A 13729-nucleotide genomic window follows, 5' to 3' on the forward strand; every position below is an offset into this window, starting at 1 on the left:
ATACATGTAAAACTGTAAGATTTTTTTCAATAAATACCTTCTAAATCTTGAAGCAAGGTCATTTTTTGATATTATTTATCTGTTAGATTTAACAACAGATTTCTGAGCTGAAGTTCTGTATGTTAATATTTAACACAAGTTCAGAGAGAATTGTAGCAATTCTAGTCACCATACTGGCAAGTGTAAGCTGTTTTCCATTAGAAAATGAAAATACAATGATTCCCACAAAAATCATTTAAGCCAAACTAAATGTTGATGATCTTATAACTCAAAGTTATTGTCAGAATAAGTGTCATGTCACATAAGTCAAAAGTGACTGCTGTTATACCCATGTCCAACCTGATTCATTTATCAATCAACATTTGAGCATGCGTGCAGCGTATATATGTATTTATCCTTTTAATTTAAAACTGCAATATACAATCAATTTTTGGTGCAAATATAGGTACATTACATCTTTGGATGTGATGCATTATGTCTTGTTAAAGTGTAACATTTCAGAATTGTGCCAATAAAGTCCACATACCCATATGTTAAAACACGGACACTCTCCATATTTCATTCATATTATTCCAAAATTTTTGGACAGATTCTGAGGACCCAAGATCCAACACATGACAAAGTTTTATGAGTCTATACCAATTGTCCAAAATAACCTCTTACATGTAAACATTTTGCCAATGAATATCTGTGAAAGACAGTGACTTTCTTTTTGATAAATGTTTTAAGGCCCCAAGGTGCATCAACTTACAAGGCTTGATAATTCTAAACCTATTAGTATCCCCCCAAAATGATTTTAAATGTTAAGAAAATGATTAGCCATAAAATTCATGAAGTAGGTCACAGAGACCAAAATAACAAGTTTTGATGATCATTTGCTTCAAAGTGTCCAAGTTAGGCATCAAAATCAAATTGAAAATGAATACTGCAAAATTCAAAATGTAGGTCACCATGACCTACTTTTGAGTCACATGATATGATGTTCCAAGATACATCCTCTGTCAAGATTTGATGATCGTAGTCCTACTAGTAGACAAAATATCAAAACTTTTTAACCAAATGTAATTTTCTTTTGTCAACTTTGAAGTGAGCTTAAGACCATGCCCTTTGCCCAAGGGTGATACTTTGAACAATTTATGGGTCAAGAATACTCTGTGAAAAATGAAAAAAAAAATGGCAAAAGGTTCTTGAGATATGGCTCATATTCCAAAAAAGTTGAAAAACACATTGCGATAGCATTAGCTCTTTATGCTAGCTTTTGCTCAAAAGAGCTATAAAAAATATCACTGAAAGAAATTTTCTGCCATTCTTGAATGGCAAAGAATGATCTCCTTCTTAGTATGAAATACATATCAACCTTTAATAAAGCACTTAGTAATTGACCACTGTTGATAAACAACACACTGAGGAACATCAAGTAAAGTTTTTACCATAAATGTCAGGTTAAGATTTTCACAAATGAACTTAAACACTTACTAGGTAATTCATGTGGAAAAATACAATAACAATTGAGTACATACTAAATAATTTATTTAGTAACTTAAAAAATTACAGATTAACATTAACAAAAAAAAATCTTCACAAAAAATCAGATGAACCATAACCATTGGTTTGAGATCCAAATCTACTTGAAAGCCATTTTTCTTTATTTTGTTGTTAAATTGCTTTTCCTCAACTTTTTGTTAAATTTTTAATGCAAAATCTATAAAGATCCCAAAATTCTATTTATATCCTATTTTGAGTAGAACAGTTGAACTTCAGTATCTTAAACTACGAAACCTCAAATACCCCTGATATGTGGAAGTGATATGAAAGTCCCAACCCTTTACCCAGGATATCTCTAATCCTCAGATATCTTGAAGTTTTTCTCCCTGTCCTAATGAGTTAGAGATAATGAGGTTTTACTTTATGTACTGGTTAATCTTTTAACACACACATGTAACTAAATCATCAGTAAATTACAAGGATATTGCACTATAGACTATTAAGCTGTAGAGATTCTCTGACTAGACCACATCCTGATACCATGTTAATGAGATTCCTAAATCCTTCTGTCTAACCCCCTGTTAATAAATTCCCTATCCACCGAGGCTTAAATTCCTGTGGAACATAATTTCATTTTCAAAAATCATCCCTTTTCAAAGCAATGGCTACAAAACTTGAGATTTCACTGTGTTGCACTCATAAAGAGAATAGATAACAAGGATTCTATTGCACATAAATAAATTAACAATATCAAATTTTACAATACTGCATCTATCAATGAGTAATTTGTGACAAATTTTCCCAATATGAAATGTACAAGTAGGCATCAGTAATAGGGACTAAAATCTAAATGGACCTATGTACATGTATGTAAAATGCATGCTAATACCAAAACATAAAGTAAATACACACTGGAGTTGTAATAAAGAGTAACAAGTTCAAAATTTTATGATCTTCTACATGTTCATCAAAATAAAATATTAAAAAACAAAATTTTGAGTGTTGATGTACATGTAATCTAATAAGCATTGTATAATAACAACATTTTAACAACTCAAAATGATACTACACAGAACAATACAGATGATTTAATACCCTTAATGTAATTTTCACTTTACTGTGTTCTTCATGTACATGTATAATAAATTGCATGAAAAACTGCAAGAAAAATAACATTTTGAGAAATTGTTATAATATGGCTAAACAGTGTTTAAATGTAATAGACAACATAAAAAGCTAATAATAAAGCCCACTATCTCAATGTTTTGAAACTGAATGCCATTGGAAGTAACATTTACAATAAAATATTTCACTGGCAAGGCATGCAGACAAGGAATGTTTGATAACTTAAATAAATGGCACTGTGATATCACAGCAAGGAAGACATTTATATAATATAAATAAGACACCATATCATAAAAAAACATGAATGTATACATGTGCATTTATATTGCAATTCATATGGTATAATGAAAATTATTACTGGAATTCTTAAACCTAATGTCAAAAAATTTGACAGCACAATTTTTTTTTTGTATAATGCATACACACATATATTGTTTTACACAGAAAAAAGAATTGAAAAAATGGATTTCTTTTTATATATACATAAGATTATCTTATTATAAAATATCAGAAAATGATTGAAATACAGTGGACTCCCATTATAACGGTGATGGCTTTATAAGATAGAATGCTTAATATGTTGTAAATTCAAAGCACAAAACCATTTCTTAACAAATCTATACAAATTACATGTATATAAATTTTAAACTATGAAAGAAATGCACATATTATCATTATCAATGCTGAACTTTTTTCTGGATTGCATAAAAAATAATAATATCTTAGAGGTTAAAAATGTTTTTGATTTGGGCAGATTTTGTCCTGTCAGTGGGAAGAGTGCAACCAAACAAATTTTTAAAGATGTCCTATCTATCCCACCTTTTCTTTTAATGATCCAAGATCTAAAATGTAATTTTTAAGTGTTTTCTTTACAATTCAAATGAAAAATAAATTGCACTATTTCATAAGCTCACAGTCATGTTCATATATTATGTGCATTTGCATTTAACAAGTGATGTGAGCTACATGCCTGAACTCATTGTTTCCAATGGATTAATGGTGGAAATAGTTTTTATTCCAAGTATCTGTAAAAGTGAGAAACTGAGATCTTAATTAGAATGGTGTTTTTTTTTATGAATATCAACTAACCGGGACTTTTGGAATGTTAGACTGGCATCTAATGATCTTGTTTCAATGCAGAAATCAAAGTACTCAGACGTACAGAGAGCCGGGCTCATTTACAGAGTAGAATGGATTTCTTACATGAATCACGTTTATATTCTGATGAAATTTTTTTTTTTAAAACTATCAATATAAATGATAAGACACTGACAGTGAGTTTTTCAATCCTAATACCACGGTCCGATTTTGTCAGAATCAGAATTAATCTGGTACCCCAGCTGAATGTAAACAAACAGGCCAGTCTGGTTCCCTCTCCTGCTTTACCTCGTATGTGTAGAGAACTACGGTAACACTGATTATCAAAAATCCTTACGCTAATGAACTATGTTCTTTGCCTTATGAAGTTTTCAAAGTCATTACTACTAATGTTTATTTTATATAGATAAAACTTTGTTTTATTTTTGTTGCTTTATTTAGCGTTTGTATTATCTCAAAAGCGGTTGAGAGTAAGAACTATATTTTTGCACGTAACTTTAAAATGGCGACTATTGGGTTAACATCCTGCCTTGAACAGGATCACATAAGCCGGCAATTGCTCTTTGAGCAATAAGCCCGGCTAGAAATAGATAATTTAATACCACTTATCATGCTCCTTAAAAATAATCATTATAGCATAAAAAACATAGATACATGTCTTTTGACTTAATGTTTGACCCCCTCCCCCTCTAATACATCTAGTTTGTTGACCTTCATTCTGAACTTGAACGTACCCCTGTCAAGTTCTGTGTCTCGGTATTTTAACTATCAGGAGAATGTTTCCTCATGCTCTTCCCTTTGATAATTGCTGAGCTGAGTCTCCAGTTCCTTTACTCGATCACTCAGCACCTGAGCAGCGAGTTTCTTGTGGGCGAAGGCTTCATTTCTTTGGTGTAACTAAAAAATAATTAGTAGAAGATATAGAGATTACTTGATTTTTATCATGGATCCACGCTATTCTTATTTGTTATGGGAAATTTTCATTTTAAAACTTTTATCCTTTTTTTTAAAAAAATAAAAATGAACATGTTGATAACTACAAGAAACTTGGTAGTTGGCATTGGCTTACATTTTACAAAAGAAAGTTATACATTTTCTTAACAATTTAATTTTCTGTTCACATTGATTAATTAAGTGTGATTTTGTTTAATGTGTACATGTAAATTACAATTCACATTGACTGAATTATCAAGGTTTTCGAATCAACCAACAGATTTTGTGGCTCAGCCTTAAAATGTGCTGTAAAACACAGCTGAGTATAACTTACAATCTCTGTTAGTGCCATGACCAAGTCTTTATCAGACATAACAGGCTCTGACTGGCTGTCCACCTCGAGCTTCCGTGGTTTTGAATTTCCGTTAATACTGTAGACATTCTGTCTCTGATTGGTTATTTCACAAAGGTAGTCATCTGATGATAAAAACAATTTTTACAGCTACATGTACATACATCACATTAGGCCACATCACATTTAATGCCCCCAAAACATGATAGCTGTTTACATTGTACAAAACCTCAAAAAATATAGTGTTTATATTTTATTGATTTAGCAATAAAAAGGGTCAATGAGGCACCCTTGGAAGAGATGAGGGAGGGCCTGAGAACCAAGAAATTAATTTTTTTTTGCCTTATTATGTATTCATATAATGTTTAAAACAGGCTGCCTTTCAATTCAAAAAAATTCCCAAATGTATGTTATAAATACTGGTAATTCTGATATAGAATAATTTCAGTACCTAGATGTAAATAGTTGGTTAAGCAATATCAACCTACAGTACTCCAATCACAGGAATAAAACGAAATAACTTACCATCATTCAAAAGATGGATAAGGTTTTTGAGGATGACCTTTGCCTTTTCATATTTTGATGGTCCAGTGATTGCTAGTTCAGCCAACTGTAACGTAAGCTGTTTGTTTTTATAGAGCTGTTCCTCGAATGCTGACCTATATGCATCCACTGTCTGAGCAGCTTCATCTCTTCTCTTTAATTGAGCTTCATACTGCAAGTAGAAAAAGAATTCACTTTTGAATTCTTCTTGTATTTATTCAATTTTTTACATAAATTCAAAAAGAAAAAAAATATGAAAGTGATGGTATAAATGATGTTTTCAACGTGTACCTGTTCCTTTAGTTTACACAGTTCCCTTCTCAGAGCTGCAGCAGCGTGTGCACAACCGCAGGGCTCAGGAGAGGTAACTCTACATTTACAGGCTCCCAGAACTGCCAGCTGAAGAAAATCATTCATCTTGAAATGTACAGATAGTATTCAAAATAATTTTCTTAGATAAGATAAAACCATCCAGCTCCTTGGTTGTTATACAGAGATTTACAAACTCCAAATTTTGTAAATATTCATTGCGATAAAAGTAATGAATTACATCTATCAGTTATTTTACACAAGAGATCATTTCCGTACCTCTGTAGAGCTGTACTCGCTGTAAGCCTCATCATCTGACACACTCCGTGACCTCATGTAGCGCCCTCTCTCCTTCACATCTAGCAAGGCCAACAACTCATCACGCTCTCTACTCAGGGCTTCAAAATGAAGTTTTTTAAATATCAGAGGAGTGTATATACAGCATATAAGGAAAATTTCATCTATGTTTTATTTTCATTTCTTTACATTTTCTGTCATTGGTTTAACGGAACGTGGGACAAATTGAATAGTGACTAATTGTCTCTTTTGTCTGTAAGTTGAATCTAGCCTTATTAAAATGTGGAGAAATTGTTTGCCAGCATCTCTGTGATAGAGTAAAAAACACTGTATATCTTTGTGAAATAAAATTTCTTACCCATTTTCTGAGCCTTTAATTCCCTCAGTTCCAGAGATTTGTGATCAAGTTCAGCTGTGAGGGAGACATTCTCTTTACAAATACTTAAAAATAAAGAAAGAAAAAAATCATAAACAAGGACAAAAATAGTCACTTTATCAGGTCACATTAAACAATGAAACCACACATTAATTTTATTACCAACCTGTCAAATCTAACTGCCCACATCTGCTGACTATTTTCAAAAGTTGTCTCCCTTTTTCCCAACTCGAAATTTAGTGTATTCACCTCCTAAAATACATTGATATATGAGATTTTGATTCTTTTTCATTTTAGCATCGGCATGCATTAGTGGTTTTATTAAAAAGAAATACATGTCAATGCACAACATCTGATTAATCACAGCTGTTCTTAAGTATCTCAAACACTGATGTGTCAAATATCAAAGAATACATGACAATATTTGGAATTTCATTGACTAAGGCCTGCTGTCTTCATACTTGATACTGGTTTTACTGTTCATCATCATCTGTCATATGGTGAAATGCAACTCACTCTTTCTAAGGACTCTTCATACTGCCTGCTTTTCTTTTCACAAGCATCGATACTCTCTTCACTTGAATAAATCTAATAAAGGGGAATAACAGACATAATAATAATAATAATAATAATAATTCTTTATTTAAAGAAGGTAACCCGATTAGTGCACGCACTATTCTTCCCCGGGGCCTTCTATAGACAAAATATCAAAATACATACATACATACATATAAATATAAATATACAAAATCAATAAATAATCATAAGCTATTTCTACATTGTTTTACAAATTTTTTGACTTGATGCTTGAAAGCATTGAGTGTTTGAGACATTCTTATATGTACAGGTAAATTATTCCATAAGATAGCACCAGAGTATTGAAAGGAGTTCTCAAAGAGTTTACATTTATGAGATGGTACACAGAGGTCTAAATTAGATTCAGATCGAAGATTGTATCGATTATTACACTGGAAGTCAAACATACTATTTAGATAAGTAGGGTGAGAGTTGAACAATGATTTATATAACAAAACATATTTATCTACAATAAGTTGCTCATACACTGTGAGCCAATCTAGTTTCTCAAAGAGAGGTTGTGAGGGCGCATCAGGAGGAGCATCTAAAATACATCTTGCAGCACGTTTTTGAAGCTTATATACTCTGTCAAGATTTGAGTGAGATGTATTACCCCAAACAGTTAAACAATAATCAATTGAAGGCATAATATATGCATTGTAAAACAGCTTGCGTGTTTGAATAGGAAGAAACTTTTTAATTCTACGGAGGGCAGAAATTTTACGTGACAGTGTTTTACAAACATGGTCAATGTGTACATTGTATTGTAAAGAATTATCTAAATAAACTCCAAGAATTTTTTCATTTGATACAATATCAAGTTTTCTGTTAGATACAAACACATGTATATGTATATCTCACAAGAATAAATGACAGATCTGATGAAATTACCTACGGATACTTCACCAACACAAAAAAAATCAATTATAACACTGAGTAAAGTGAAGTAGAACCTGTTTCCTCAAGATTGCAATAGCTTTGTATTTGGATTCCAGTCTCTTTTCATAAACTTCTAGTTCTGTTTTCAGCTCTTCAACTTCCTGAGAAATACAGAAGATAGATGGTATTAATTTAATCAATATTTAATTATGTAAGCAAGATTACATAATTGGATTGGACATAAGGCATGGCCTATATAAGTCTTCTCCAAAAGATAGATGGTGTTAATGTATGTGCATATGTCAAAAGTAAACTAATCTCCACCTGCTCTTAAATTCTTTCTCCATATAGCTTTCATAGCCTTACATTAAAAAGGGTTTTAGGCTGTGATTTTGTTTCAAAAACTAGAGGCCTATTAAAGTTTAAATTCAACTGTTTTGCTTATAATGTAAAAAGCAGCAAATTGCACCAAGACATGAAACATACTTAGTTTAATTGAAGTTATAGAAATTCACATGTTAAAACTGTAAGTGGAGTAGACTTTTGATAAAATTCCAAAGAAAATCTGAATTATAAGCATTCCATGGTAATTAATTGTACATGTATTCATTGAAATAAAAAAATATGACAAACAGAATTACATTTATGTATCCTGTTGCAGTCTTCTAATATGTACAGTGTACATGTAGATGCAAAGTTTCATAGAAACTGGACCAAAAGTGAAGCAAGAGTAGCATTTTGAAATATTAATTAGACAAACAGACAGATGAGCAACATGCAGACACTTTGCCATTTCATAAATTGTCAGCTTTAGATTTATTATTTCCAAAAACTGAATAAATCACACTGTACCTGCTCAGCTTCCAGTAACTTTTTTAAAAAGTCATCTCTGTTTACTGTGGGAGTTTCTAAAATGAAATGTATAATTTTGTGAGCCAAAATACATATTTATTTGAGCTACAGACAAAATTATCATATGAACTATTTGTAAAATGTATCATGTGAAAGCATAGTCAAAATTTGTCTCATGTTTTTAAATAGGCACTCGCCATATAATTTTGTAGATGACGTAATGATAGTCTACATAGGTCTACCCCTCTATACTATAAAATCATTTATAGTATAGAGAGGTAGACCTATGTAGACTATCATTCCATCATCTACAAAATTATATGGGGAGTGCCTAAAGCTATTTTTAAATTTAAAGAGGGAATCAAAATTAATGTGTAAACTGCACACTTCTCACAAACAATCACATCAAAACATATTAATTTTTTTTTCAAATGTGAATCCCTATATGCTGAGTGATCAAATGTCACCAAAATAAAAAAAACTAATTGATAAAGATAAATAGATTTGAATATTAAAGTGAACAGCAACAATCAAGACCTGTAACTTCTGTTGTACCATCTTCATTCTTTCCAAAATTCATTTTGTTTTGTTTGCTATTTGGACAGGTACTTCTTTTATCCCCAATGCTGACTTTTGAAAATCTGCTTTTACCACGCAACTTTTCAACTTTTGTATATTGACTCTGGTTTGTTAGTACCAACGGTTTAGCTGCTATAGCTGATAAATCTATAGTCCCCTTTTGGTGCTTTCCACTATCACTTTTATTTGTAAACAATGCGTCTAAGATTGGAAGAGATCCTGGTTTTAATCCGAATCCAAGACCAAGATCGCCAGTTTCTAAACTATAATCGTCTTCATCTTTGCAAGTTGACATCGTCAAGCATTTTAATTATCATGCAAGAAATCATTCTTCTATCACTTGTTAAACGTGTAAAATATAAACCGGAAATGCCCTGCAACCTCTAAAGATAAAAAAAACATTCCGCAATATAATTCCCTATTAAACATGTCATCTATTTAACCTTTTGACGTAAATTGTCTCATGTCGACAAATAGAGTTTGAAATTAAGAATTTGAGTTCGTGATTCTTTATTTTTCATGTATATTTCGTTCAATATTTACTGCATAGTAATAATAATGAAAATTTTGTAAATTTTGAACTGCACATGTTGGGATATATAAAATCCGGATGAGAATTCGGACGAAAAATGTCATACAACTCTCTACCACCGTCAAGACTAATTAATGTTGGACAGAATGGAGTTGGTAGATATGTTTGTCAGCTTATGAGAATAACCTTCAGATTCTGTAAGCACAGGTCTGACAGTAGAGGCATGAGGTAATTTCAGTACATAAACATGTGATTAACTTGAATTTTCTCTGTTTCATGTCTATAACCATAACAGCAACAGTTCAATTAGAAGAATTATACATGTGTTTAATGCATCCTGGCATCCTGCAGTAAGTTGTTTTTTTTTTCGAATTCTGCAGCGAATTAACTGAAATTAGTATAAAGACCAATCCATTTTTCAGTATTCCAAACTGGTTAATTCATTGATAAATATTGCAACCCCCTTCTCTCTAGCTGCAGAACTGTACCTCTCCGAAAATAATTTGACAGACCGGAGATTTACAGTGCCACCTATTGAAAAAGGTGTATATTAATTATTTATCCCCCCCCCCCAGAAAAAAAAGAAACTGTACACCACATTCTAAAATCCCATTTCAGGGTGGGGTGGGGTTAGGGTGTCTTACTGTTCTTTCTTTTCTTTTCATATATTTGAATTAGCATATTTTGATACTCCAGCAGTGAAAAATGTTTGGGAGCATCCAAATCATAACTTACATAATGATATTCAATCTACAGGGAAAGGTTATTCTCAGAGAAAGTGAGTTTCCATCCCTGCACATTCTTAATTGGAATGGAACAATTCATTAATTAAAATATCCCTGTAATATAAGAAGAGAAATATTGTCATGTATACTCCCTTTCATGGCTCTTTATGCACATTTCTTAAAATTAGTTTCCTCAGAAGAAGGATCAAAAGTTTGCCATAAACTTCCAATGATATTTAAGTGAAACCTTTGCATGTGACTTGTTGGTAGTCGGAGCATTATGTGGACTTGTTGCACAGAAGAAATATTTGATGACATAATCGGGCAAAATTTCACAAATAATATAAAAGAATCTTTACTTATATGGTCTTCAAAATTTCATATCAAAATGTTGTAAATTGGTATCAATTTTGAGTGATTTTTCAGGACATACCTTTAAGTCACGGCGCAGCAAAATCTTCGACGTCACAAGCATTATAAAAAATATGTGATTGAGCTTTCATTTTCTCAACATTTTCCCTTAAGTACCTGTATAGTTTGAGTTACCTTATCTACTCAACATCAAAACACCATTTCTTGTCAAGCTTAAAATCTATGAAACAAGTAAAGAATATTCTTTCTTTTTTTGTTTTAAAACCAAAAACTACTTATGAGATATAGTGTGATATTGGTGACTCTCAATCACGTTCTTTACAGTCCGGATAAAGTTAACTTTTCGTCTATAATCTTCTTCCCGTCCTCCCGTATAGCCTTTTTACAGAGGTCTAACTGTCTAAAATTTCAATTTGCTATTTGTGGGCGAATGTCACGAGTAGCTTAGTTTACTACATGTTTTATTATGCATATTTTGGATCTATGTTGCCGATATCGCGAGCATTACACATATTTTAACAAAAGTGTGGTGCGCCGTCAATTCAGGAGACGTCATTTTCACAGTCGTTTTCACGGGAATCGCATCAGAGAAAAATTGCTATATTTCTGTATCTACTTCAAATATTACGTCGGAAATCTAAATACATAATAATAGAACAATATAAAGGTACATTTGAGAAAATTGTTGAAAAATATCGCGAAATTTAGAAAATCAATGAGTTAAATTTTTGAATCCACATGCTTTTGCTTCAATTGTTTTTGTCGTGCGCCGTACCTCTCCATCAACGATATCAACATACCGATAATTTTAGTAGAATTTTTTTAAAATACAGAAATTTATTGGAATCTTTAAGATACATATTTCTGTGAAATGTCATAACTCTATGATGTCTGTAAGAGTAAATAATAACACAGTCCGCGTAATTTTTGAACGGCCCTCGTATATTTGCTAAATGGCACATTGAACTAGTTATTTTTTCTAAAAAATAGTATTAGATCTAAAAATGTTACAGAAAAAACTCCTTTTCTCTCTCTCTGCAAAAATAAAGGGGGTTTCAACCCCTGGATTCCCTCTCTGGATCCGCCAATGTGAAGTGACTTGGTTTTTAGTCATTAAGATTCTGAGTTGATCCCCAAGAACTGTAAGGCTAGATAAAAAATTAATCATTAAAGAGGTTCAGGTCCATACATTTGGGTGGGTGGGGGGTTGGGGGCTTTGGTGATCTGATATTCAATTCCCTGAGACCAGAAAACTCAGTCAATGAATTCTGTTGAATTCTATTCAGGCCATAAAACAAAAAAATTGTATGAAAGTATGTTTTATATCTATTCTAGAGTTTGTGAGCTTTGTTTGGAATTAAGTTTGATATGTCACATATTTTTTTCTTCTTGTAAGTATATTATGAAGTATAAATCTAAATCTCTGCAATTTTGTTTTCAGAGATTTTGTAGAGAATTATCTTGTGGACTTTGCCAGGAAATATCCGAACATAGTGGTGTATGTAAAACCAACCCGCCATCGAGGTGCTAACATTAGGGCAGATTACTGTAAGTTTCTAAATGATACTGATTTTCTATGTTAACCATAATGGCTTTTTTGTCCCCTTTAAAGATTTTGGGGCATATAATTTTTTCTTTGTTTGACCATCTTTGGTCAGTTTGTCTGTTAGTCTCCTTGTCTGCAAAAATTTAAGAAACTTTAACCTTTACCATAATTTCCAAATGGCTGCTGTTAATGAATTTCATTTTCACAGTTATCCTTGTGACAGTTTAAGACCTGTCTTTGGATACCAGTATTTTTGATCATTTGAAATTGGAGTTTGACTTGATTTGAGAAACTTTAACTTTTGCCATGAGCTGCCATACACAGGCATCAGTGTTTTACAAACATAACTACTTAAATAATTTTTTAATATGAAAATTAAATGAATTATTGCTAATGTTTTTCAGTAAATGGGAATTCTCATAAGACTGATATGAGGGGGATGAACATGGATGAAATCTGTAAGTGGGTGGAGCTAGCCAGAACTCGCTCAGGGGTGGATATAGTCAAGAAAACCAAACCGTTCCAGACTCACAACCCCAGCATTCAGGGGGTGTGGCATCCATTTCTATTCAAAGATCCAGCTGTGAATTTAATGACATTTCCAGATCCAAACTATGGCAGAGTTACTGTGAAACAAATGACTGCTACAGAAAGGGTTCTACAATTAGCAGAGAGGATGAAACAGTTAGAGGTTCAGAATGGACCAGAAAGTAGTGAAAGTGATCATGTTGAAACTGGTGAAAGTAAAGTCTGATCTATTTTATACTTGACATACTCTTGAAATAAAATGTGATATTAACAAATAAAATTTTTTGTGATGGAATAATAGGTATTAAATTAGTTTAAATGTAAATTAATTCTGCCCTGCACTTCTCCCACATTTTATAGTTGGAAACAAACTTGTAATTGAAATACCCCCCCCCCCCCTCCCATATGATAGTTTATCCTATATCTGATGCCAGGAATTTAAGTAAAAAACATATTTGCTATGAATGAGTTATAATTGATTAATAAATATATGCAGTCTGGAAAAAAACATTAAGCCCCCTCTCCCTCCATTGATCAGTTATGGCCCATGAGCCTCTTGTTTTATACCCAGTCATATGTGTCACTGCCCTTACACCTGGTCTTCTGTCTGCAACTAGCAAAC

At 32.2% G+C, this 13729-nt stretch overlaps 2 protein-coding genes across 2 annotated transcripts; one reads left to right on the top strand and one right to left on the bottom strand.

The window, feature by feature from the left end:
- Positions 1-4301: 4301 nt before the first annotated feature.
- On the bottom strand, positions 4302-9773 carry LOC134240275 (coiled-coil domain-containing protein 125-like). Its single transcript, XM_062722372.1, has 11 exons — positions 9363-9773; positions 8826-8881; positions 8048-8134; positions 7035-7106; positions 6685-6770; positions 6501-6583; positions 6125-6243; positions 5828-5935; positions 5519-5708; positions 4976-5118; positions 4302-4605 (listed from the first exon to the last, which is right to left on the bottom strand). The coding sequence occupies exons 1-11, from the start codon at positions 9697-9699 to the stop codon at positions 4477-4479; spliced, it is 1410 nt and encodes a 469-aa protein (XP_062578356.1). The 5' UTR covers positions 9700-9773; the 3' UTR covers positions 4302-4476.
- Positions 9774-9969: 196 nt separating this feature from the next.
- LOC134240311 (large ribosomal subunit protein mL43-like) lies at positions 9970-13405 on the top strand. The gene is made up of 3 exons (XM_062722415.1): positions 9970-10164; positions 12475-12581; positions 12984-13405. The coding sequence occupies exons 1-3, from the start codon at positions 10034-10036 to the stop codon at positions 13331-13333; spliced, it is 588 nt and encodes a 195-aa protein (XP_062578399.1). The 5' UTR covers positions 9970-10033; the 3' UTR covers positions 13334-13405.
- The last annotated feature ends 324 nt before the right edge of the window (positions 13406-13729 follow it).

The sequence above is a fragment of the Saccostrea cucullata genome, unplaced genomic scaffold, assembly GCF_032062105.1.
Source record: "Saccostrea cucullata isolate Sc308-1 unplaced genomic scaffold, CSIRO_AGI_Scuc_v1 ctg43, whole genome shotgun sequence".
Taxonomy (NCBI): Eukaryota; Metazoa; Mollusca; class Bivalvia; order Ostreida; family Ostreidae; genus Saccostrea; species Saccostrea cuccullata.

Bases quoted from the DNA above. Each gene is read 5' to 3' on its own strand.
- LOC134240275 (XM_062722372.1), bottom strand. From the start codon at position 9,699: ATGTCAACTTGCAAAGATGAAGACGATTATAGTTTAGAAACTGGCGAT. The intron at 8,882-9,362 runs GTCTTGATTGTT...ATTTCATTTTAG, and splicing joins TGGTACAACAGAAGTTACAG to AAACTCCCACAGTAAACAGA. The intron at 6,244-6,500 runs GTAAGAAATTTT...TTCATTTTGAAG, and splicing joins ATTAAAGGCTCAGAAAATGG to CCCTGAGTAGAGAGCGTGAT.
- LOC134240311 (XM_062722415.1), top strand. From the start codon at position 10,034: ATGTCATACAACTCTCTACCACCGTCAAGACTAATTAATGTTGGACAG. The intron at 10,165-12,474 runs GTAATTTCAGTA...TTTTGTTTTCAG, and splicing joins TCTGACAGTAGAGGCATGAG to AGATTTTGTAGAGAATTATC. The intron at 12,582-12,983 runs GTAAGTTTCTAA...AATGTTTTTCAG, and splicing joins TAACATTAGGGCAGATTACT to TAAATGGGAATTCTCATAAG.